Here is a 26,683-nt window from a genome sequence, read left to right as displayed (position 1 = left end):
CTTAATAGTGTTTTGTATTATTTATCTAGGATGTGTCCTTGACATAAGCGGCCAGTTTAAAATGAATTCTGCCTTTAGCTGAACAGGCTCAGCCTTTTAAGAAGGATGTTAATTTTTACCAATGTCCTCTGTGAATTTGGAAAAGCTAGTATATCAGACTTTAAAACACTGAGCAGAATGAAAGACTTTCCTTTTAGCTTTGCAAAAAGTTGAAGCATCAATTTGACCAGCATTTCTGGTTTTCTTTTGCCTTCTTAGAAAAATTCCTATCTTGCTTTATCTCTAGGAAATGAGAAAGCAGTGGATTTGAAATGCTTTTCCAATCCTCTGGTAAATTTGCTCTGTTGAGCTGGTCACTGCAAAGCTGAATTGAAGTTTCTTAGTAAATGGCTTCCCAGCTGAGGTCCATCATGGAAATGTCACACTTGGGACACAGAATGGCTAACCTTGGCACCAAGTGGTGGCTTGCAAAGGGACTAAAGTTCCTGTGTCTTCCCTAATCAAACGGCCGGTCACCTAATGTAATAAACAGAACACACTGGGAATTTTAAACTTATGTATTCTCATGAAAAAGAAATCTAGTTTTCTTTTTCCACATGATAAAGCCACAGGAGCCTAAAGGACAGTTTTCTTTCTGGACAAGACCTTTGCAGAGGACATTTTTATAAAGTTGGCATTCTTCTCATAAGGTAAAACTGTGCAATTTAAGACAGAATTAGTTTTAAGCTAGCTTCATGTCACTTGTTCTGTGTCTTGTAACTGCTTATAAGTGTCTACAAGTACATTAGAGACCTTGAACTACTTACCAAGTATCACTTTGGAAAGCAAAAATTGAAGAGAATAGAGACTGTTAGTCATGACAGCATTTACAAGGAATGCAACAGCCAAGAAGAAATGCTCAAATATCAAAATGTTACCACTGAAGTGGCCTCCATGTGCCTATGATAGTTTAGAATAGCTAAACAAACAGCTTATTTTAAAATTAGAAGTGTTAGATATCCCCATTAAAAAAAAGACATACATATACGTTCAGGGCCATAACATTTGAATAACAAGTAGAAAAATATCTAAAGCTAAAAGTAAAAAAAATATTCTGTAATATAGACTGGACTTTCTGCATCCAGAAATTGTTGCATGTTATCTCAACAATTAAATATTTTGCACACTTTGCATTTTGAAATTAAGACAGTCACCCTGGAAAAATACATTAACCGTGGGTATAGATCAACATTTTGATTCAAGAACTATTTTGAGAATCTGGTGAAATATATGGAGCTTTTCTCAGAAAAAGGCATATCTGTGCAGAATTTTGAGGGATTCCTTAAATTGTCCATGGACCCAAATTGTGTAGCTATTGCCCTCTGCTCAGTGATTAACAGATCAGGTCATTTTGCCACTATAAAGTTAAAACATTTTTTACTCATTAGCCAATTAAATAGCACACACAGACATCTTCCAGTCCAGGTTACCGACTAGGTACAAGGCCCTGGGCTTGGTAAAACCTCCGGGTGACCGCCTGTGCAAATGGCTTTTAGTTTGCACTGCCTCACTTCCCAATTCTGTCTCCAAGGGGGAGGCAGCACCCTAAACAGATTCTATCGCAAAGCCCCGGGAGGTGGACTGCTCACACCCTCGCTGCCTCTTGCTCCCTCACTCCCTCACACCCTCACACCCTCACACCCATCTGCCCTCCGGAGGTGAAGCTCCTAGCTGGGCTGGAGGAGAGTGACTCTGTGGGGAGCTCAGAGAGCACAGACTCGCTCTCACTTAGCTGTGGTCATTCATTAACAACTTAGCGACTATCCCTGGCTCTGGGAGGGGAAGTCGGCACCTGACAAGAACAGCTTGAATGAGGTCACTTTCTGCACGTGACTGGCCCTTTGGGATAGTCCCCAGATTTATTTCCCCTGGTTTGTTTTATTTTTGGGAGCAAAATTCCCCAAACTAAGTGAAGCACACTGTACAGAAGTGGCTTATGTGGGTGTTCCAGGCACTTTGTCCAGGCTGGCAACCACAGCCAGCAGACTGTGCAATGCTGGGCGTGGCAAGCCCCGGGCCTGGTGTCTGTGCAGACAGGCCACGGCACATGCTGTGGGAAGGTGCTGCTGGGCCTGGCAGGGGAAGCCCTCCTGCCCTTACACGGCTCTCAGACCCACAAAGGGGTCTCCCACAGGTTGTGTCTGAACGGCCTGGAGCATGAACTCTGTGGGGGTAGGCCCCATCAGCCCCCTCCTGATGTCAGCATGCACACAAGGTCCCGCTGGACCATGTGGGAGGAGAGGGAGTTCTGGGGGCCATCCATTCCAGGAGCTTTCTGGAGCAGCTACCACATAATTCCTGATCGTGCATGGCAGCTTATGGGCTTCTTTCTTCTTCTGAGCCCAAGGTAACAGCAAGGAATAAACTTAACCTCGCCTAGGCCTGCGGCTACCCCGGCTGCAAGCCTTGAGGTCCTAGGACGTGGAAGGGATGCCTGGCAGCACCATCCCGGCCCAACCATCTCTGTCCACCAGACCACACATACTTTGGAGAAGTTTCTTAAAGTCTCTTTTGGGTGTTCCGATGAATTCCCCTCCTACCTTCAACTTTCCCCTGCACAGACTATGATTCTTCTAAAGTAACGTAGCTTGGGATAAAAACCCAACAATTTATAGTTTGCTGACATCTTTAAGATGACTGTCTCTGCAGAGAATCAAACAAGAGCTTTTATATTTGGGGCACAAAGCACATATGGTATTTAGGCATTTAAAAATTTTCTTACCATGGTAATTCCATTGATTTTTAATGTCCAATCATGCAGAATCCACTAACAGCCATATTTTATACCTGTGCTTTTTGGATATTTTCTACTTCTAGGTGAATTACACTAGGGTTGTGCACTTAACATGTGCATCCTAACAGAGGTACCTCTGTGAGGAAAAAATTATAATGACATTGCTTACACTCTTCTTTTAAACATTAAATTCTAAAACTTGGTCCTTGACAACTGACAAGAAATAGCCTTGTGGATCGGGACATGTGTCAATGAAGAAAAATGTCCCTTCACCTGGAGGGCAGGGAAACTCACACAATGTGGGCCAAGTTGAGTGGCTTCTCAGGCTGGTCAGGGAACATGGGGTGCAAAGGCTCGTGGCTGGAAGCACAGCTCAGGGACTTGCTTAGCGCATTAGTTAGCTTCTTAGCAGGTGATTTCTGGAAAGCAGACAGAAGGGATAAAAACCATCATGTATGGATCATGTTATCAGATGGTATGCTTTCATAGTAGACATACAATCACTCATTCAGTCGTGCAATCTTCCCTGAGTGTCTAAGCCAGGGTGCTGGCTCAACACCGGAATGGCCACGAGGGAGCCTGTGCCTGCTGCTTGCGTTGGCAGGTGCTATCATAAATGGGAGCAGTCCCTACCTCAGACATCTAAGCGAGGACTTAATGGGCCAGCAGGGTCCTTCTGACAAAACTCAGGAGCCTGGGAATAAGTCCAAATGGAGAAAGAAGAGACCATTCTGGAGAGGAAAATGGGAGGTGGATCATTCAGGTCCTGACATGCCACACAAGGACTAGTCTTCATCTCAAATACAGTGGGAGACAACAGAGAGCTTAGGCCACAGAGCTGATGGGACCTGATGCATTCTAGGACTGCTGGGCCCAACAGGAAGTAGCTTGGGAGGGGACAGCAGTGGGAGGAAGGAGAGGGACAGGGGTTTTCAGGAGTCCGTGCGAGAGGTTCAGGTGCGGCAGAATCCAGCCAGTTAAAAGTAAAGTGGAGCTTTCATATAAGTCTTCAGAACTCAAAATTTGTTTTCTTTCCGAGCATCATGAGATTTTCTCATTTAGACTGATGGGATGTTTACCTTAAAATTCCACAGCCAAAATAATAAAAAAAAATCTACTGCATTTAATAAACCCTTACCCACATTTTTCCTTCCCATGAGAAGCTGCCTATTATTTTGTCACTTTTTTTTACAACCAGAACCTGTCTCTGGCAATACAACGATGTATTTTGTCCTCATCAGTTACAAGCTAAGTGCAGACATCTGGTTGGCTTGCACTCCGCTTCAGTGCACTTCAAAGATCTGTGTCCTTCCAAACCAAAGGTTGGCAGCAAGACTTCAAACCAGCCTCAAGCCCGTCTGCCGGCACCATTTTCTCAACAGCATTTGCTCACTTGATGTCTGTGTGTCATATTTGGTGATTCTTGCAGTATCATGTTGTTTCGTTATTACTGTATGTGTGATGGTGACTGTGATCAGTGATAATGACTCCCTGAAAGCTCAGACGATAGCATGTTTTGGCAATGAAATATTTTTAAATTAAGGTGTGGACATTGTTTTTTAGATAGGTTACTGTGCACTGAAAAGATGACAGCATAGGGCAAACGGGACCTTCGCCATGGGGAACGAAAGATTCACTTGACTTGCTTTTTTGCACTATTTGCTCTGTGTGGTGGTCGGGAGCTGACCCTGCAGTGTCCCTGTTGTTCAAACAGCCCCTCTTTAGCTTCTTCAAGGATGTAATTCTTAGAACACTTAAAATGGAGTAGCTCTTCACCCTATAAACATCGGGGTCCCTTTATCCTCCAGGGGGTCTGATCCTGCTTTGTAAGGATGTTGGCATTCCATATGATTTTTAGAGTCCACAACCCCTAAGAAAAAGACTCCTTATTTGACTTTTGTATTTACATTAAACAACAATTAAAGATGATTAGTCTTCAGACACCAACCTTTCAAGAGTTGAGATAGAACAAGTTTGAGAATTGGTAACAGGTTGACAGTAAGGAAATAGCATTCTCTCCCGTCTGCCATCGTGAATGCCATGTTAGTATATCTGTCCTTAGCATGTGGTATAACCAATAGTGGCTGGTTTGGCACATGGCGTTTAGACTGGATGAGGCCCTCAGTATACGAAGCTAGCGAAGAGAACTGTTCCTTGAATTTGGAATTTGACAGAGAACAACTAATATATGTACACTGAATACTGGTTCCCAATAACAATTTCTAGAAAAACAATTCTGATTTAGAATGCATATTCTAAAGACCCCTCAGGGGTCACCTCGGCAAGCTGGCCACTCAGTGTTCATGAGGGAAGATGGTTTTGCTAATCTAAAACCACAATCTCCTCCTCCCAAAAAGTAAATGGAACAAATTACTCATTGCCCGTGCTTATAGGCCTCCTTTATATTCCAGCCATGCCCTTCAGATAACTCAGAACCTAAGGAGAAGGAAGCTAACAGTAATCTTTAAGTGACTCCTACAGAAAAACCCTAACAAACTGGGAAAGACCCTTACCTCACTGAGCTTCCTATGGTGTAAGGCTGGGGAGGTCACACGGGGCTCGGGCGCAGCGAGATGCCCCAAGAGGGTGCGGGAGCGCCAGCGCGGAAGGTGCCGGCCCATCGCCCTGCCTCTGTTCCCGGCCCGCCCGCGCGGCCCGGCCTTACCCACGACGTGTACTCCTTCATCTGGTGCTGGTTGCTGTGGGAGCCACCGGCGTGCCCCCTCCAGAAGCAGTCCTGGCAGAGCTGGTAGTCGTGGCACTGCTGGCATCGGTAGCGGAAGCCCATCATGCTCTCGCTGTGGCAGTAGGAACACTCGACGGGATGGAAGACTGCGGGGGAGGATGTGAGGAAAAAGGCAGAGAGCCAAGTCTGAGCGAGAAGGACAGGCGCAGCTTAGCGGGCCCACGCCCGGGGCCGGACGGCAGGCGGCGGGGCCCAGGGAGGCCTTCTGCGCACCGGCCTTGCCAAGCGTGAAATGGGTGGCGGGTAGGTGCTCTTTGACGCGAACCCCTGGAATGCCCTCTGTTTTTTCTCCTCCCACCTCTTACACCACCAGCATATAAATTACCCCAGCGGCCTCGCCGGCGCCCAGATCGCTCCGTGTCTCCGGGAGACCAGCCCAGCTCACCAGAAGGTCCGAGAACAAAGGGCGAGCAGAGGGGGCTGTCCAGCGGGCGGGGGGCCGACACGGGAGAAACGGAGAATGGGACGAAGAAAGGGAGATGAGGGGAGCAGGAAACCTCATGAGAGAACGGAATCACCTTTGTGAAAAATGTAGTGGTTAATGGGCTTAGTTGATGAGTGACACTGCCTCCATTTAACAAGAACACTTTTTGCCTTTCTTGAGGGGCAGATGGTAGGACCCAGAGAGACGTACAAAATACCCAAACACAGCTCTGATTCAGGTAGTTCAAGAGGCACTTACACTTTCTTTGGCAGGAAATTTGAATTATAAAGCAGGCAAGGTAAAAAACTAATTCAGATTTGAAGCTAACAAATGATTGAATCCAAATAGTTCTCTAGACGCCAGGAGCTGAAGATACCAAACAGCAACAATTCTTGCCTTTGGTAAAGTTATCCTTGGCTAAGTAGCCAGGGAAAATAATGCAAGTGAGTGAGAATGTGCAGGTGAAGAGCAGACTGCAGACACAAGGGCACAGCCAGCTCTGGGGCAACATCCCTTCTTCCCGGCTCCTGGGAAGGCTGGGGAGGACCTGGCTCCCAGGGTACCATGCGGGGACTCCAGGGGCACTGTGCGGGGACGGGGCTGATGGAAGATCAGGAAACACTGAGGAGAAGGAACAAAATTATAGCTTTATGCCTGGAAAACAGTGGTTCTGGCACTGGAAACAGAAATGCAGACTCATCCTGTATGATCTGGACCTCAACTGCTCTTTACCTCTGCAGATGAATAAGAAGCACAAAAATAAAACTATGTTTGGTAGTGATCAGAGGTAGACTATTAAGTTCTTAAATCTTCTCATGAGCAAAACAGGAGAGATTTATAACTTTTACCTAAAACAGAGAATAAGGCAGATGCTAAATACTCTGCTTTGGAATTTAAAATTAAACTAACTTTAGTCCCCATGTATATTAAAGAAATGTATGGAAGTAAATATTCTAGCCAAGAGATATGGGATTATATTTTCCACTTATGGCTGGAGAAATCTCAGTTAAACAATAAATAAGAACATCTAAATATTAGATCGAGGCACAGAATTGTTCTGTTTAAATTTCTTTAAATCTTGTTTTGAACTGCATTTCATATTTAAATATAGATATGCTAACTGTAATTTCTTTTATTTAGAAATAATTACTTTTATAAAAAAAGCATGTTATAACAGTTACATTATTCTTTTCTTATGCATAAGTACAACTGTTGAAAGCTTACAATGGAGCATATGACTAAAGATTAGCAAGGTGCTATCATCCAATTTTTTTCTTATCTCCTTCACCTGTTCCTGGCCAGGCACCTAGGAATAAAGTCCATGCTGTGTTTACCAGTATTGGAAATGTGCACCTAAAACAAATACTAGAAAATGTCACATTCCTAATTGAGATACTTTTCCTCTTCTAACAAGTCTTTAAGGCACACCTGACCTGTACCTGAGAGGTACACAGTGAAATTTAATAAATATTTAGAATTGCAGCACATCTCTAAGGCCTTACTAATCAGGGAGAGAGGTTAGTTCTACCCAAGCTCAGAAGAACTAAATAGACTGGGTAAATGACCTTGGCTTAATAATAATAGCCTGGATGGGCTCATTTCCATAATTTAAGGAACTGCCTTAGCTCAGTAGTGAGTACTTACCATTTTCTACATTTGCCAGCCGGTGCAGGAGGGGCAGCCAGACCAGACACTGCGGGGGGGGGTCTGACATGAGTGTGTCCAAGAAGCCATTTAAGGTGACCTTTTTCTGCATTGAAAAACCCACAGAAATTTACAACAGAGAACAATCTTAACTTACTTGCTATATAAATACTTTGAGATTGAAGAAAAACAAGACATTCAATTAACCTCTAACATATAAAGAAATAACTTGAAACTAGTTCCTAGTTTAAAACACTGATTGCTCTCTACACATCAGTACACATGGGGCTAGGTTATCTCCACTCAGCCTGGTTCAGTGTCACAAGGAGAGAAGCAATCCCAGAGGACCCCGTCTGTGTGCAAGGGGCTGTACGAAAGTGACCGGGGAAGATGGAGATGCATCTCTGCAGAATTTAACCCAGTAGGTGGTCAGGACCACACTGTGATCATGCCCCTCAGTCTTCTCAATGTGTACAACGACTTCCTGCTGGGAGGGCCCACCTGGGCCACCTCCCCACCCCTCCACCCTCCCTGGAGGGGACGATCTAATGCAGAAAGATTCTTTTCTTTCCTTTCTTCTGACTACTTTCTTCAGTCTGTATTGTCTCATGATCCTGGTCCTTTCAGATATAGAAGAGGAATGTATCATAAGCTTCTTTCAAAATGATGAAAATAAGTTTACATTAATATGTGATACTATAATAGTAGGAATGACAAAAAATTACATGTTCATATGCAAAAATCACTATTTCAGTTGACATTTTGAGTTAGGATACCAAGGTAGATGGGGCATTTTTATATTTTTGGATAAGAAATTGTCCTGAAGAGCCAGGGGCTTCCTGAGGCCCAGGCCCCACACAAGTCCTTGCAGTTCACAGGAGAGTTGCTTTTTACCTTCAATTAATCATTCTCACCAGCAGATATTTACAGTTTTAGCCTTTCCTCATAATATTAAATAGCTTAAGCTTTTTATATGATTGGTAGCAACATTATTATGAAACAGCATTTTTAGCAAAGTCTAAGTAATGAGACAGTATTTTTTTTTTTAACTACCACAATTTACAGACCTAAATATGGTCTTTCAGAACAACCACTTGGGCTGGCTTGGACTTTTTGCAAAGGAGCAATTCAAACAATTTTAGAATTTTATTACTCAAACTGCTGTTATAGCCAGTTTATGAGGCATAAAAGTAAATTGGTCTTATTTTAATTCATATTGCCTCTTTTTGTACTTAAAAATCACTTATTAATTTTGACCATTCATCATACTGGTTAAAAATTACGCCTGGAAGTTTTCAGAAATATATTCTGATTTCAGCATATGTAAATTTCTCACCATTGAGGATATATTAAAGATTATAAAATTGAGAAAGTCTACAGGATACTTCAAAAGGAATTTTGAGTAATAGCAACATCATATATAAATATTTTTGAAAATACAGGTACTATTAAGTTCTCTTAAAGGTCCTATTATTCTAGTTAATTTTGAATAAGAAGTATTCTGAGGCATTAATGAATTTACTGAGGATTCTACAATTCACTACCTAAAATCTAAGAATTCAGCACTAATACAATTATTTTTGTTTCTCTGATAGAGTGAATCCATGTAACATGTGGTCACAATTCCTTGGGTTGACTGTCTGCACAAAGCACAAAACAAAATGCCACAGGGATGCTAACAGACTGGAACTGGGGTCGGGGGGCCATCGCCAGAGACCCAGGCCCCCACACCCACTCGCGTGGCCTTACGTGCTAAAAACCTCACTAGCTTGCAGGGCTGTTGTAAGGCATAACCAGCGCCAGTTCTCTGAATTACTAAGCACTACAAAAACACATGGACCCACGTGTTTAGGAAGCTGTGAGGAAAGCTGGAAAGCTGGGTAGCTGAACAAAGGTGGGTCACTCGATGGGTGTCTTGAGACAACCAATGTCCTTAAACGTTAGTTCCAGTGAGTCTTGCTGGCTCTCCGATCGGTGAGGTTCAGTACAGTGAGCATTTGTGTTGTGCCTTTTATGGGGCCGGAAAATCACCTTTCCAGGATATAAAGATGGTGAAGATAGGAGGTTTGAAGTCTTGGCCAAAAGTGACCTTTGGCAAGAAGGAGGAGCTGGCGATGGAGGAGCCATGCAGAGGCATGCCCAGCGGGGCAGGGGCTTGGGGGGAAGTGGGTAGAGGACCCCTTGGGGGTGGAGGCGCAAGCTGGAGCAGGGGAGGAGAGCTCACGGCGTCTGACACGAAATTCCATTTATTCTGCGGGTGATGCAGGCTGCTAAGTGGGAGTGTGGCCCTCCACGTGGGGCACTGTGTGGAGCAATTAGAAAGGAAGTTTCCCTCGTGTTTGCTCTGTGTTTTCATCCTGTTTTACTGTGTGTTTTGAGGGCCTCCTAAAAGGTCTTTTTGTAGTAAGGCTCTGAAATAGTTTGGAACGCAGTGGGGAATGCAATACAACAAATAAATACAACAAAAGTACACATCAAATTCAGAGGCAAAGAGATCAGTTTGGAGGTTAAGGTCAGGCAATAGATGAGGAGGAGGAAAGAGATCTGAGAAACTTCTAGAAACTGCTGTCCTGGAGTCAGCAGGACTTGGGTGAGAAGTTCTGAGTGAAGGTGTACAGAAGAAGGCACCGTGAGGTCACATCTGGGAAGGCAGCTCTAAAGAGGGGCAGGCTCTGGTGGGAAGGCAGCTCTAAAGAGGGGCAGGCTCTGGTGGTGGGCGGGGAGGGCACAGAAGTCAGCCTGGGGGTGGGAACTGGGGAGGGTCCACAGGCTTCCTGGTGGGAAACACAGGCTGGAGCTGGCACGTAGTGTATCAAACCATCCCTTCTACTGATTCATGGATACATTTGTGATTCCGCATGATCCACGACCTCGGGGATGTCTGAGGCACCTCAGTAACCAGGTAACAGACTGATGCAGTTTACCAGTGGACATAAATGCAGGTTTTTCAGTGGCTGCTAGGCACTGATATCTTATTTAAGGGATCCTTTTAGAAAGGACACTTGCTTAGTTTGGATTTTTTTTTTAAATTGTCAACAAAACTTCAGTTTACGGAATTGAAAGTACCACTGTGCTATGCTAGGACATGTTGCCAGACTTGTGGACTTACAGCACAACAGGCAGGTATAAACAATGAGGGTCTGCGAACAGCAGCTCCCCTGGGGGACTTGCATGTCCCCCAGTTAAAACATGTCCCCGAACCACAAATGGATGTCATGAAACTGAGGCAGCTGTCTGTGCTGGTCCGGGCCTTCCAGATGGTGTGTGGCAGGTTCTGACTCTGTGGCTGCCTTCACTGCTACACATGGGAGAGGCCTGGTACGGAGTCAGACCAGACACATGAGGTCGTGACAACTCAGCCCTTGAGGTGCAGCGCAGTAACACTATGGACACTAAAGAATTCAGCAAGGTGCCTGGCTCAGGGTCAGGAAACACACCTATTATTGCCAACAGGTGTGATGAGTTCAGATCCTGGCTCAGGGGGCATTTGTGTGAGGCTGGAAGATACACTGTAGTGACTCAGAGTGACATACAGAAGGAGAAAAACCCATGTTTTTCCTACCTGCTGAGAGAAGCAGGATCTAGCCGCCTGTTCCGTGTAACCAAATGAAGGGCCTTCAAAAACTGCTGTGGGCAGTTTGAGAACTTCCTGTAGGAACTGGTCATAGCGTCCATAAACCATCACCCCACTGGAGTCAGAAATCATCGAGAAAATATCTGGTGGGAGGAAAAAAGCAGGCGTCTATCCACCATGCGAGCATGCCCACGACTTTAGCTCAGCCCACTTGCTGCAGACAAACATGCGACAGAACAATTTTTTATGGAACAATAACATGAAAGTTCATTTTTATGCTGAAATATTCCTGGCACGATGTTTCCTTGGGTGTTTTTTGCAGACAGTCTTAGCACATGGCATTAACTAGCAATTTGGGTAAAATTAGCATATTCTGACAAGACAGAGAACATCACATTTTTATTTTGAGGCCAGTTATCAACTTGTATATAACTCTATGGGGGGGAATTTTTGCATATATGAGAAATACGCTGACTTCATTTGAAACGCATAATGAAAAATTTACTCCAATATGTGTGTATGTGTGTGTGTGTAGAGCTATTTATCCATCTATATAACCATCTATATAACTCTTGGTTTTCAGTTTAAGATATTGAGAAATGACAGAATGGGGATGAAGATGTAACAGAAATACTTGATTAACTTCTCACAGAAGCAGAAAGCTTCCTGTAAACCGCAGTGTTCTGGGTGGAAGGCACCTGGACCACAGGGAAGGGCCATCTGACTTGGGATGTCCATGGGGCCTGGCCTTGTGCATGACCAACAAGGTAAAGTCCCAGGTTCTTCTCAGCAGAGTGCATGGTTTCACTGAGCCTCTGCTCTTCAGCGTCTGCCACTGTGTACTCTTAATGAATATTAGTGGCAAAATTTCCCAAGGAAGTGTAACCCTTCTGTGGAAACCACTATTGGAATGAAAGGGTTGCATAGCTCCCATGCTGGACCGAACAGGCTGCACAGCTGCTGGGATTAACCGTTGTAAATGCACTGTGCTATCTCTGTTCATTTGGGCTTCATTTTTAAGGTTCAAAATGTAACCTGAGGACATTGTTTTTACACTGCAGTCAGACGTTAAGTATATTAAAGTCTTCTATTGGATTATGTTTTGAGGATGTGAATTGGCTCTTGCTTTCTTTAATACTCCAATAATACAGGATTTCTGCTGTGCTTCAAATAGTGTATCCATTATGAGGTTATAGAATTTCTACCTGAGCAACAATATTAATGTTGTTCTCATCCACCTTCACAATGCTGCTTACCTAGTGGATTTTATCTCTTATGTTTCATTATAACAAGTGAAAAAAAATTAAAGGTTGCCAACAGCACAAGAACTCTTATGTAAATCCAAATGTAGAAACTCAAGAATTCCAATGGAAAGGGGAAAAGAAACCCCCTTTCTTTTCCCCTTGCTGGGCAGGCTGGCCCACCACACTGGGTCACCTGTGACCTTCGAGGCCTGGATATTCCAGGTTCATCCAAGCCTCCACCTGGAAGAACTCAGTGTCTCCCGAGCAAAGGCAGAGGAGCACGAACAGCACAACTGATACTGAACTCATTTGTGTGGCTGGAGCTCTGCTAGTGACTAGCCCAAGAAGCTTGGGTCCTGGGGATTAAAGCGCAGTGCTCTCAATGGCCACTTGGGCTTCCAAGAAATGAGAGGTCTCTGAGGATGCACACAAACAGAAAAACTTTCTGACAACACAGCTGGCACTGGGCTTAAAAATTAGTACTTATAGAAGGGAAAACAAAATCCTTGGATCCTGAGAAATTCCGTACCTTTTATTTTACTTTTTCTCACTACAAAAGCAACACACAGAATCATTACTTTTGCCTGTTATTAAATACTAGAGAAACCTCACAATCCTGCAGGGCAGGAGGCAGCCCTGCTGCCTGGGGGACTGGCCCGTGTTTGCTCATCTGGCTCATGACTATCACTGAAACAGGAAATGTTGGTGACTAAGGATATTCATTTTTCACTAACATTTTGAAAGTTCACTGGAGGTTCTTCCAGTGAAACTGCTAGTGTTCTGGTCAATGTGCTTCCGACCGGCTCACCGGGAAGCCACCGGACCTGCCTTCTGGGTAAGTATATAGAGTGGCTCCTTAGTCAGGCCCACCTCGGGGGAGAGCAGCATGGCGTGCCAACACCACACTGTTCTCCACAGAATCTGTGACACGGGGAAGCTCATTTTGTCAGACTGGAGAAGTTTCTCTCCAATGGGACGCATATCTGCTGCTTCTGGAGAGGGTTTGCTCCTGCCACGAGACAGCACGCATGCTGTACTCACTGACTGGGTCCTTCAGTGGGTGACGGGATCGGGTGAGGACACAGCCCTGGGGCAGGTACAGTGTTTGCTTTGAATTCCCACACTTGCAAGGACCACAGGAGTTTAATGATTGGTAAAGATCTACTCAAAACCTTTGTTATATGTTGACTTTGAAACTGTGCAGATCATGTTCATTGCTTACCTAACAACCATTCCCTTCACCTTTATTCCCCAAGTTTCTTCCTGGGCTCAGGAAAGCAGCAGCCCTCCCAGTCCAGGAGGTGACGGGGTGTCACCCCATGACCGGCACGGGCAGTCAGACCGTCCAGCCCAGAGGGTGGCAGGGGTCCTACCACCAGTAACTGGTCCGTGATACCCCAGGGCAATGAGACTGAAGGGCTGGCGGGCCTCTGAAGTGAGCTGTGCCTCCTGCAGGTGCTCTGCCCACCTTTCCCCCAGGAGGAGGGTAAGTCTGATGCTCCAGAAAGCTGAGTAGGAAGATGGAGAACTGGATCTTCGAGGGCACAGAATTGACCTGGTTCATGAAAGGCTCTGCATTCTGGTTCTCTCAGTTTTCCTCAAACTCATTTTAGCATGGGACCCTTTAATCCAGGGAGCTATTAATATAATATTGAATATTTGGGAATGTTTCTCACATTTATCTAATGTCCTCAGCATATGTGGCCACTGGCGGCCTGAGGTCAGCAGGCAGGGCCTCTGGAGCCTGTTCTGTCTGGGTCCATTTTGCTGAACTTTCTCTTCCCAGCCTAACCTGGAAGGAAATGCCTCTGGAATTACTCTGAAGCTGTTTTTTTTTTTTTTTAATAAGAAAAAGGAAATTGGTTCCATCACTGTTTTATGTAACTACCATCCTCAATCAAGAACGGAGGTAGTTTTAACTTCTGATATCTTTCAGGCTAAAGTGAAACTAAGCTGGTCCTTGAGAAGTCTGCCTGGGCCCCTCTCCTCTGCCTCTGGCGGGGCCACGAGAGGGGTTCCTGGAAGGCGGGAAGGAGGACGGCAGTGCGGGGTTTCCACGTGCCTTCCTCTTGTTTGCGGTCCACTGACATGGCTCTGCCTTGGAGCATGTCTGGGGAAATTCAACGGAACAAGGGGCTTTTTTCTGTATCTCTGTCGTGCTTTCCCTCCTAGTGCATCAAGAAGCAAGAGAGAGCTTAGAGGGTGTGATCACAGACGACCACAGGGAGGAGGGACCCTACAGGGATCCAACAAGATCCCCAAATCTGGGATGGAGAAAGAAGCTGAGGATTAAACAAGCGATGTATCTGTCAGGGAATGACTCAGCTAATTAGTCACAAAGCTGGATTACAACCCAGGATTCCCAGTTCCTGTGACAGTGCTCTTTCCACAGCATTATAACCTGAACTCCTAATATTTAGGGCAGGGAAAGGGTGAAATGGAAAATTTTTCTTTCAAACAGTAGCATATACATTACACAAAAATAGTTAGAAATGAAAATTCTGGCCCCTTTCCCCAGCTATACCTTCTGAATCAGAAATTCTGGGAGTAGGACCCAGAGATCTATGTTTTAAATAGCCTGCCCAGTGATTTTATACGTCTTAAAATTTGAGAACAACTGGTGTAGGGAAAAAAGTGAGGGTTCAACTCCTAGCACCATCTTACCTATGTGACCTACTTCACTCCAACTCTGAATCTCAGCTTCTTTACCTAAAACAAACTCTCACTCTTTGTAGGTTAAAAACTACCCCATTTAGTGACAAAATGTACATAAAAGGCCTCTCCTCACTCACCACTTCAGCTGTCGTGTTTTCATTGGAACCCCGGTAATTCTCAGACAGCACTCCACTTGTGCCATCTCCGTGCCAGTCCCAGCAATGTCTGCTTGGGACCTTGCAGCTCCCAGTGACTGGGCTGCAAAGGATGGGAGGGTGTGGCAGGAGCTGGCTTTGGGGGACCTAACCATGGCCCAGAGTTTGTGCCCTATGCTGATGGAACATGCCTGTAGGGCAGGACAGCACAGTGACCTTTAAAGGATGCATATCTCACTTTAATCACAGTCTAGTTGACACTCAACAGGTTATAAATAATAATAATAATAATAATAATTAGGAGGAAAACATTCATTTCATTAGCATTTACAGAATAAGAAATATTTCTCAGACAAAATAAAAAATCAGTGAGGGTCATATTTCAAACAACTCTTAAGGAACAAGGAAAGTCACAAGTGGGCGGGAACGGGGAGAGGAAGGTGCAGAAAATGGGAGGGGGAACAAAGAGACATGCAACGAATACCTTACATCTTAATTTGTCCATGATCTTCCCTCCACACAATGTGGCTAACGCCATTTTGACAGCAAATATTGAAATTTTACCATGGCCTTCCCTGTTTAAGATAATTGGGAAAAAAAGATGTTATTTGGAGAACTTTCCACAATGCGGTTTGACATTTTCTGTTTTGTAGTAATCGTAGGCCACAGAGCTGCATGCATTATGTGAGCACAGCCACCCTAGAAAAGGTTGTGAGCACAGTTCAACATACATTTCCGAGAAACTGTCTATTCAATATTTCCTTTTTTCAAGACATAACAGAATCCTTAAGTGACTCTGTGTATGTGTCAGTTGCTCAAAGCCCGAACTGACAGTTGGAGAGACATGTCCTATTTGACTATGGATTGAAATGGCATAACGTGCTTTCCCTTTGAGTTTCCTAAAGCAACTTTATGCATGATGAGTACACAGTCTCTGTAATTTATTTAAACAAGGCTTTAGGAAAATCTTTTTTTTTGTCAGAGAATTCCCCAGTTCGCTGCAGTAACTATGGGGGCTTTTCCATCACACCTTTTTTCAGCCATCATTTTCTACCCACATGTCAGCTGTGCTTATGATGTGTTTGCTTGTCAAAGGGAGGGCTTCTAAAGGGGCAAAGTCATCCTGCTTTTCCTGAACGACAGAAGACCTGCCCAGCTGTCACTGATATGGGAATGGTAACTGGTTCAGCCTTCGCACAGTGCCGTGTAAAGGGCTCACTGCCTGAGGGTTTCAGCCACGTCCCCTTCCAGCTGGAATCAACGTTTAGGTGGTCCTATCAGTAGCTCACTGTGCCGACAGCTGCTGCTCTCCAAGGCGGTCAAAGGAGTTATTTAAAATTAGAATGTGTCTGAAAGGTAAGTGAAGTCTGTACTGACAAGAGTTTTGTGTACAAAGTCTTTACAGGAGTAAGATTCATATATCTAACATTCCAGAAGAATAAGATTTAACAAATACCGTGTCTTTGCTCCTCACTGACTTGGGAGAGAGAGCGCCTGCTGTTCACCTCTCAGCACAGTGCCTGAAATACAGCTAGCCGGGTGCAAAGCTGACTGAACCTTATGCTAGCGGCCCTCCCATTTATATTTCTAAAGCTGAGCACCAGTCTTATCCAATTCTTTATTGGAAATCTTTACTTGAATATCCCATGTCAAACCCAGCATGGTCAAAGCAGAACTCATTATCTTTACAAAGCCCCTTAACAGTCAGGCCAGCTGACCAGTGGCCTATTCCTTCGGAAGTCCCTCTCTGGTCGTCATTTACCCAAAATGAACCCTGGGAGAGGGGTCACCCTTGACCTGCTGCTCTTCCTTAATTCACTACCACCTTAATAAACGTTCTAGGGACTCAGGTGTGCCTCCAAATGGTCCATCATGCCCAGCGCGTGCTTCCCGTCTGCCGTTGCCTCCATCGGCTTTAACACTGTATAACTTCTTAAATGATCTCTCTGCTTGCACACTGGTACCACAAATCTGACTGTATTATTTCATTATTTAAAATGCTTACTGCCTCCAGGATATGGTTGTAACCTTATTTGTCTTCTCAGCCTCCTCTGCTGCAGTTTGCACTGCCCTCCACGCACTAGTCTTGCCGTTCAGTGCCCTGCTCTGCCCACCACCGCCTGCCCGCGACTCTCCCCCGACTCAAGCCTCAGCTCGGTGCCCTCATTCACTCCGTGATGCAAGCAGCTTCCCCGCGGACGTGGTGGCCATGGTTCCCCTGCTCACTTTCCCCTATTACTTGGCACCGATCACCTGGGGGACCTCGATCTGTCCACATGCCTTCAGGCAAGCCGAATCCGGCCGTGAGACCCCTGGGGGCAGAGACCACGTCCCGAATCAGTTAGAGTCCCAGCGCCTTGCACTTTGTCTCACACAGTGAACAATGATTAAGAAATCATTAATTAATGTCTATTAATGATAATAGGTACCCCTAGAATGACCACTCACTAAGTTGTTAACTAATTTTAGACAGACAGCTATAATATAAATGCAATGATTCTGTAAAAACCACCTCTTTCAAAATTATTCCATGGTCCCTACATTCCCAATTGCAGGGGTGACTAGAAGTATCAAAAATTTATTTTAGTAAACAATTAAGCTTCTTTTCCTAAGCTGAAACATGGCTCAAATAATGAGAACAGGAAAGTCTACAAAGTGTGAAATAACAGGAGTCACACAGCAATAACGTAACCTTCAAAATGCAAAGGGAATGAGGAGCATTACAGGCGAGACTTTGAGAGCAGTGCAAGCCTCTCAAAGCCATCAGAGACGGTCTGACTCAACACGGAGGACAGACCACAGACGATGTGGAGGAGAGAGTTCCTCAGAGGATGAAGTGAGGACAGCTCATGGCTGAAACCTCAAACCTTAGCTTTTAAGGAAGATCTTTGGGAGATCACCAGTCCTGCACTGTTCCTGGAAATGCAAGATTCATGCTGCTATATCCCACAGGGGCCGATCAGAGCTACTCTGCCAAACTGATGCAATGAATCTAGATGAATCACCGAGCGGAGGGAAGCTCAGTGAGAGTTTTGCAGGAACTGAAGGGTGAGATTAGGCCCTCGTAATGTGATGCTAGGCAAGCTCCTGTGCAGATTGCAGATGTGACCCCTGGGGGTAAGGATGCAGGAAGGTGGATGCAGTGAGCACGGCCATACCAGGTGGGGGCAGCCTCGCTCAACCTGGAACCGGATACCCCCTGGAGGAGGCCAAGGGGCAACGGCAGTGAGGGTCCACAAGGGGAATGGGCTCCACAGGCTTAGACACCAGCGGATCTTCTTAGGGACATTGTCAGAGCATAACACAGAATGAAGAAAATGAGGAAGGAGAAAGAATTCCGGAAGGCCTTTGACAAGATTCCATAGCAAAGGCCAGTACTTAGTTACCTTGGGGTCAGGGTTCCTGTTTTTTGTGAAAAAAGAACAGGCATATCGACAACGCCAGGAGCAGGGAAGCGGTCGGCCGCGTGGAGGCGCTGTGCCCATCGGGGGCCGCCGCTGGGGAGAAGCGCCCTCGGTGCCCCGGAGGTGGGTGTCGGGGCCCCGAGGCTGCACGGCAGAGGCTCCAGGGTCTGTGCGAACAAGAAGGGAAGCGGCGTTGCTCCAGCGCCCCCATCTCGGCGGACCCCGCGAGCGTGCTGAGGGGCCGCAGCGTGGGGCGCCACGTGCGGGAGCAGCGCCCAGGGGCACCGGCAGGAGGTGCAGTGCAGCCGCCTTAGGGGACCCGCGCGCTGGCTCCTCCGGGCCCGTGGGCGCCGCTGGCGCCGGTGAATCTCCCGCAGAGTAAAGGGTACAGCAGGGGTTTAAACTTAACTATAAGCCTCTGTTATAAAAGGAGTAATTTTATTTTTGAAGTAAAAATTTTACTTATTTTAAGTATTTTCCCTTCATTGTAGAATGAGAACACAGTGCATAATAAACACTTGATTCTTTTTTTGCACTACTTTTTTTTTGCGTAATGGGATACACTCTGTTTTTAAGACAATTATCGTTGCTTACACAGACTTTACTGGTCTAGGTTGGTGTCAAAAAAATCAATCAAATCGTTAAACTGATAATTAATACCGAAAAGGGTATTTAAGAGAGCCAGCAAATTATCAAAAGCACGAACTGAAATTGTTCACAATGTATCTTTTATTTTCATTTATATTTATTTTGTTTTCTTACTCTGAAAATTTTCAAATTTCCCTAAGAGGTGACTGATTGAAAACGGAAACAGGAAAGCACTTCCATTTGGTCAAAATACAAATGGAGATTTGTAGAGTGTCTGCCTTAAAAACACAGATTACTTAAAAGCTTCACTCATAATAAAAACTGATTGACTGCATTGTGCTGGGCTTAGTTTTCCAGGAGCACAAAGAGATGCACAAATTTCTTTTTAACTAAAAAGATATTATTTTTAGGGAAATGTCTGGGAGGGGAAATCTGCTTTTGACATGAAAGGAAAACAGTGAGTTAGATGCTGATAGATTTGGGTGCTAGGCTGGACTGGGAACAGAATAGTACGTTTTCTCTAAGTTGCCAACAGAGCCTCCTGTTGAAGTTCAGGGTACCAGGATAAATTTCAGCTCCTCAAAGGTGAGATTTAAATTTTGATGGATTCTTTTCTGAACTGGCCAGAGGAATTACTTCTCTAAGGAAGAGCAGTCAAACCAGAAGCTCTTCTTAAACCAACATATTTTACAAAAGCACTTGGTAAGCATTTTGAAAAGCACAGCGGTCAAACTGCTCTTTCTCACACATTTTGGTGGATTAATTAATGGAATAGCTTCCTCCTCTGGCTTCCACAACATGTCTCTGTCATAACAAATTCTTTATGGGGAATTCATTTTGTTCACATGGATCACTCATTTAATAGCTCAGTAGATATTTATTGGCAATGCCTCAGAGGTTGGGATATAAAGGTGAATAAGATGTAACTCCTACCCTCCATTTGCTCATAGTCTCCTGGGAAGAAAGAATCAAGACCAGTTAATGTTAATGTAGCACATTTTTACAAAGGGCAGGTGCCTCCTCTTACTCATGTATCATCCCCAGCCTCGCCTGGTACCCAGCACATCGCAAGCTCTCACTGTTAGCTAAATTAATGAATGCACAAGCAAAATAAACTTTCTGACCCCTTAAGGTTTAGGTTGAGTAATATTTAGTGTTTGAGCAAAATCACAAAGATGGACTTTACGGCCCTTAATATGTGATTGTGCTGTCACATGATGCCTTGAATTTACAGGTGGTCACATACATACCTACTCGTTTTGGGGATAGTGAGGTTAACACGTGAACAGATGGAGACCTCTTATCTGGCCCTGGCATATCTTTGGGCTCCCCGTACTGCTAACAGAACATCCGGGAAGAATTCCTTACAGCACTGGGTCTGGTTTGCCAGGACCTGCTTCAGAATGGAAAGCACCAGTACTGTTGACAGGTCTCCTTACTGCCAGGGGCTTCCATCTATCACTCATCCAAAGAATAAATCTGACATTAAGGGGTGCTCAATTTGTCTGCAACTGTGAAGATTCTCCAGGAAGAGATTCCATTTCAGTAACATGTAGGAACCTTGAAACAAAGTATTTTGCACTGGACTAAAATTTTAGGGACTAGAGGAGAATGTTCCATGGATATCTTGAATTTACAATGTGGTAAGGAAAAAAAAATCCCAAGCCAAGCAAACACTATGGGAAATACATAATAGTTTCAGTCATACAGACACTAAAAGAAAAGAGCAGAACGTTGGGTTTTATGCCTCTCTTCTCCTTCTCCTTTGTCCTTCCACATCCATATAGCCTCAAAAGTGAAAATGTGGCTTGTACTTGATAGTATATTTTGCATTAAACATCAAAATCATTTTTAAAACTCAAAAGGTGGCAGGATTTTGGCAGAGTGCCAGGATTATTTCATAGCCGCACATCTGCGAATTGTGTTGGGAGGCTCGGCAGTGGGAGTGGATGATTGAATGTTCAGCAAGGTGCAGTTTGTCAGAGAGGAAAATACACGGTTTTTGTATTCTCCATGAAAGACAATTATAGGATGGATTTAGCATGCTGGATGGCTGTCATAAAACCGACTGTAAAATCTACAGTGTAAGATTTGTTAAGTCCAAATACTTCTTTCATATGCATTGTCAAATATGTCTAAATACCCCAAACTGGAAGGTTTAGGAATGTGAGCATAATAATATATTGGGATAAGAAGATAAGTCTGGGGAAAAAGTACATTAATTCTCATTTAAAAAAAATGAAACAGAGCATAAATAGAGCTGAACTTATACTCATGCCGGAAGCAAAACAATTTTCTTCCCTCAGCTAATCGACATGAAGCTGTGTGATCTGCAGATTATTTAACCTGTGTCTCAGCTTCATCACTCACTCTAACTGGAAAAATTTAGTTATACAGTCAAACCAGTAAGGCTGCTGGCTGTGAACATCTTGGCTATTATTACTATCATTAGAGAATTGGTATTAATAATATAGTTTGACTCCTGAAGAAAGGAAAATAACTGTTCTTTTTAATGTTTATCATGTTCTACTATGAGCTTTGAGTGGCTGAATAGGTATCAACATAATGGTTGCTAAAAACAAGGCCACAGTCACACAGTCTATGCTACAGGAACTGACCTGTGAAGAACAAGTCTGCTGAATTGAAATGAGATCAAGTCAACAGACTAATGTTTTTGCTAGTATTTCCAGGGAAGCAGGAAGAGAGAGAAGTACAGTGAATCTCATGGGAACAGGGTCATCCCACTAGTAACCATGAATGTCTGCTTTTCTTCTCTGCAGAACACAAGTAAACATATGGGGTATGAATCTGGTGACAGAGTGAACTTAGACCCACTAGTCTTGGTAATATGTTGGGGATTAAGGAGGACTTCATCTCAGAAAAAGAATGAAGAGAAATTAGGGTGACACGGACTAAGAAAAGTCAGCCTCTGGTTTTTCATTCACTCTGAGCTGGGTGTCGTCGGTGCGGCGCACACCAAGAATGAGAAGCAGTCCTGCCCCTGCCCTACGGTGGCTGGGGAGGCGGTCACACCAGCAGCAAGACGTGCCTTATAAGAGCAGAGTCATGCACAGGAAGCTTGGGCCCTGGGGAAGGGTGGCCCCTCGGCCACGATGGGTGGCAGGCTTCACAGGGGCCAGAGCTTCTGACCCAGCCTCTCCAAAAGGCCACATGTTAGACTTTTTGGAATTACTTTCAAGGTAACAATTCCATCTCATTCGAGCTGTTGAAATAAAAAATTGTTTTCATTTTGTAACATGGTACCGTCGTGCTGCCCTGCCCTTGTCTGCTGCCTACTCAGGACTGAGGCAGTGGAAGTTTTTTTCCTCTCTGAGATACACATGAGAGGTGAGGGAAAAGCTGCTCTGATCTGTCCGTGGACTCTGAGGGTGAGAGTCCCAGGGAGTGGCTCCTGCAGTGAGTGTGGGCAGGAGGCAAGCCGACCCTGGGGTGTCCAGCAGGGGCAAGAGGAAGGGGCTGGCTCAGGGCTCCAGGCGTGTCCTGACATTCCTCGTCCTGCTCAGCCCCCACTCCCTCCTTCTCATGCCTCATTTCTCACCCAGTTCCCCAGGGCCCTGGAGGAAATGGTGTCTGGGTGAAGCAGGGTCGGCTCGGAGGTCGGCTGGTAGCAGCTCCCTGGCTGACCCCTCCTAGGACACAGCCATTTCAGAAGGAGGTCAGGGCACACACATTGGCCAGGCTCAGAGACAGATGGGGGCCAGCTCCGAGCATCCCATATACCACCCTCAGTGGTGACTTGTTGTACCTCCCAAGAGGCCCCTTGGCCAAAGGGCAGAGAGATCTCACCACCAGGAAGTGGGTCAGGTCTGCTGGGTGCATATGGCTGCAGAAGTGCTGGGACCAGGCGCTGTTTGGGGAGAGAAGCGAGGAATATGGTTCTTGGGGAGGGTGTGTGTGTGGAGGTGAGTCTGGGTCTGGGGTCCCAACCAAAGGAAGCAGTCTTTGATCCTCACTTCAGGTCCCCATTTGCTTGGCAGAGTCCAGCTCCCAGATCTGGTGAATGTTAAGGCACTATGATATAATGACCAAGATCCTTTGAATGCAAGTTCTTACTCTTCTTGAATTTAAATGGCTGTACTGTTTTTCTTCTCTTCTTATTTTGTATATTACCTCTTCAGAATGCAGGTTCTTAAGGCATTTCTAACTTTTATTTTGGATTTTTTTCTTTCTTTCTTTTTATACACCATTTAAATTTGCAGCAAATGAGAGAAAATCTCCTGAGTGTTTCAGTGATCCTATAATAACAACCATGTATCCTTGATGTACTTCAAGTCCAAGCACAGAGGGCTCCCTTAAACTCGGATCTGCGAAGGGACAGTTGGTGGGAAGGGCAGGCATCAGCTTTCCACCCTGGATCTTATATGGATCCATAGGAATGGACCATTGTAAGAAATAGAATTGAACATTCATTTCATTCCTGTTTCTCCTCCTATACTCACTTCTAAGTGAATGTTTCCAGTTAGCAGAGCTTTCTGATAACTTATGTCACATCATCTGAATTTCAAAAGCCATGAAATGGGAATCTGTGCACATGTGAACGGCTGTCCTCATCAGCCAAAGGGGAGCGGGCAGAACTCCCTCATACCAGGGTGTCCATGGGGATGTGTCTGCAAATCTGTACAGTGAGATTTCTCTATGCCGACATGTTAAAAACCTCCTGCAATAGATTACGGAGCGTGTACATCTGGGGCTTTTCTACCTGTCAGGAAGCAGGGGCCCAGCATTGCTTGTGCACACCTGTGTGAGCGGCTCCGTACCTGGCTAGTTTTTAGGCATTGTGCTCACAGCCATGAAGTGGCTCAGATTAGCTCAGTGCTGAGAGAACATGCACAGCTCTGCGTTTTACACATAATTTCCCCAATATTTCTAAACAAAAGTAAAAAATCTGACTCTATTAGTTGAGATCTCATATATTTCACAAAATCCCCCTTCCCTATTGTTAATCTTGCCTGCTTCTGTATTTATGGAGTGCATACGAAGTATTTTAGCTGTGATCCCTCATGAAACCTCTAGCAGTACTCCAAGATTTATCAGGAAACTGTGTTTCTCTTTACATTTCCCATTGTTACACTTATAACAAATATGTCTCTCGAGGACTGTGGTGGAAAGCTTCCACGCCCTTGTTAAGGGGACAGGATGGCAGTGGCATTCCAGAGATGCCACGGCTGGCTTCTATTCTGCCACCTGCCCTGTGGAACCACAGCCTTCTCCACCTGCTGGCCTCTTGGATTCCACAGTGACTGGGCCACAGCAGACACCAGTTGAAAAGTCTGAACAGACCAAGCACAGAGTCTATCAAGGACTGCCTGCTTTGGAATTGCTCATTTCTACTCGAGAATTCTCAAAATGTAAACATCAAGGAAACAATACTGTACACTGGTCAAACTGAGCATGAACAGCTCTGTTGCCAATCTAGGTTGCAAAGTGACAGCTGGTGACATTTATGAGTAGCCTGGTAATGTGAGTCCAACTGGCACATCTCCAGGGCCGGGCTTAAATATTCCCAAGCACTGGCCCAACAACAAGACTGATCAAAATCTTTTGAGAGGCTTAAATTGTGATTGCTAAAAGGTCAAGTTAGCAATTTTCCTTTTTAATATTCAAAACCAGTAGTGAAAGTAGAGGTGCTGATATGGTATCTAGACCAAGCGCTCTCAGCAAAAGGCCACTGGACAGCCGAGGCTGATGGTGTAATCCAGGAGAGTTTTTACAATTTGCAAGGCTGCCATGTATCTTGGAAAAGAAACCTTAGCTGAATACCTAAGTCCCTACTCTGTGCTAACACACTGAGAGGAGCAGGACAAGGGAGAACCTCTTTGCACTTCAGGCCCTCTTCTGTAAAATGGGAGACTGGGAAGGACAGCCCAAGAGCTCAGGTGATCTCAAACTCTCTGATTCTACGAGGGGAAACTGAGTGATAATGAGCCTGAGTTGCAGTCCTGGTATGTGGATGGAATCATGTTTTTCCATTCAATACAAGCCATGGCTATGTTCACTGGGCTGGTCCAGAAACACATCTCAGTTCCTCCCTGTTTATGCTATGGTTTTGTTATGACACTATCTTAGACACTTTGCAAAGAAGAGAGTTAAAAACATCCTCCCCCTTCATGTGTCACTGAGTCACCCCATGGGGATGCCATCACACAACACTCGCAAGCGTCCACAGCTGCTCGGATAAGTTACATAATGGTCAGCACATAGACTGCAACTGTCTTTGATTTCCTACGGCACTATTTCACTTTCTAGTCTTTTCCACAGCATTTAAAATCTATGTTAAACACATAGGGACTTTGTTGAGATAATAATCTGATCAAGAAAAGAGAGGAGGTGATTTCCCTAGAAAATTATTTGGAGTAAAGACCAAGAAGGACCAGAGGAAGGAGAGACCAAATATGCAGAGAGTGACACACATGCACAGGGAGCTTACGGGTCCAGGGCGGCCAGCAGGAAGTTAAGCAGGAGGCTGACAGACTGCTCCACCTGGATCTGGTGAGTGGTTGGCATCCGTTTGTTGAGCTGGTAAAAAATGGTTGAGAGCACAGCCTCCAATCGGGCCACACTGAGTTCCATATTTGGGTCCAGGTTGTTGAGAGCATTTTCCCGCAATGCTTCTATGACGTTCCAGATGTCCACCAGGTGCACTATGTACAATTAAAGCAGAGTGAACACGTCAGCCCAATTGCATGGGAGGGCAGATTCCTTACTTCACGTGTAACCTGGGTTCTGTTTCACCATGACACCTCACAGGCTTTGGTGTGTGTCTGACCGTTGCAGAGGCTGTCCTAAGGAAATGCACATAGTGCCTGATCTCAAAGGTCATGTACAATGTGTAGCAGCAAGCAAGTGATTGAACACAACAGTAGACAGTTATTTCTAATCTTCACAATGACCCTTGAAATACAGCTATTACCTCCATACAGCATGTGGGGAAACGGAGGATCAGGGAAGCTGACCTACAGTTGCACAGGTCCAAGGTCAGCCAATGGCAAAACTGGCTTTCAAATCCAAGCCTACCTGGCTTTTTTTATATTGAGATATAATTGACGTAGAACATCACATAAGTTTAAGGTGAAAACCTGTCAACTTGATACATTTCTACTTTGCACTATGATGACCACCATACTATTAGCTAGCACATCATGTGCAATAATTACTATTTCTTTTCTGTGGTGAGAACATTTAAGATCTAGTTTCTTAGCAACCTTGAAGTATATAGCACTCATGATTAATAACAAGTCTCTCTGGCTTTAACGTACACACGGACCCCTTAAAAAAAAAGGAGAGAAAAACAACACTTAAATTCTTGTGTTAGAAAAGATATCAAGACTTCATTTGGGTATTTAAAGTCTTTTCATTTATTTATATATTTTTAGTAGTGGAAGTATTGGAATAAGGAAAACAGGGAAGGTTAAGGCAGGCAGGAAGATGGGCAGCGGAAAGGAAGGGTAGCCATGT

The 26,683-nt window shown here is 44.8% G+C and overlaps 1 protein-coding gene across 19 annotated transcripts in view; it reads right to left on the bottom strand.

Annotated features, from left to right (window-relative positions):
* DTNA (dystrobrevin alpha) overlaps window positions 1-26,683 on the bottom strand; it is a 385,540-nt gene that overhangs the window by 64,807 nt on the left and 294,050 nt on the right. For all 19 annotated transcript variants that reach the window (XR_012121116.1, XM_073212753.1, XM_073212748.1 and 16 more), the window contains 6 exons: window positions 25,656-25,869; window positions 15,705-15,790; window positions 11,150-11,304; window positions 7,588-7,693; window positions 5,439-5,605; window positions 3,068-3,192 (listed from right to left, as the gene is read on the bottom strand). Coding sequence is in view for 18 of the 19 variants with exons in the window: in XM_073212753.1 (XP_073068854.1) it covers window positions 3,068-3,192; window positions 5,439-5,605; window positions 7,588-7,693; window positions 11,150-11,304; window positions 15,705-15,790; window positions 25,656-25,869 (853 nt within the window). In the remaining variant the exon portion in view is untranslated. The remainder of the gene's footprint in view (window positions 1-3,067; window positions 3,193-5,438; window positions 5,606-7,587; window positions 7,694-11,149; window positions 11,305-15,704; window positions 15,791-25,655; window positions 25,870-26,683) is intronic.

Source organism: Manis javanica, chromosome 9, assembly GCF_040802235.1.
Source record: "Manis javanica isolate MJ-LG chromosome 9, MJ_LKY, whole genome shotgun sequence".
Classification (NCBI taxonomy): domain Eukaryota; kingdom Metazoa; phylum Chordata; class Mammalia; order Pholidota; family Manidae; genus Manis; species Manis javanica.
This window is presented reverse-complemented; position numbering and strand designations above follow the sequence as displayed.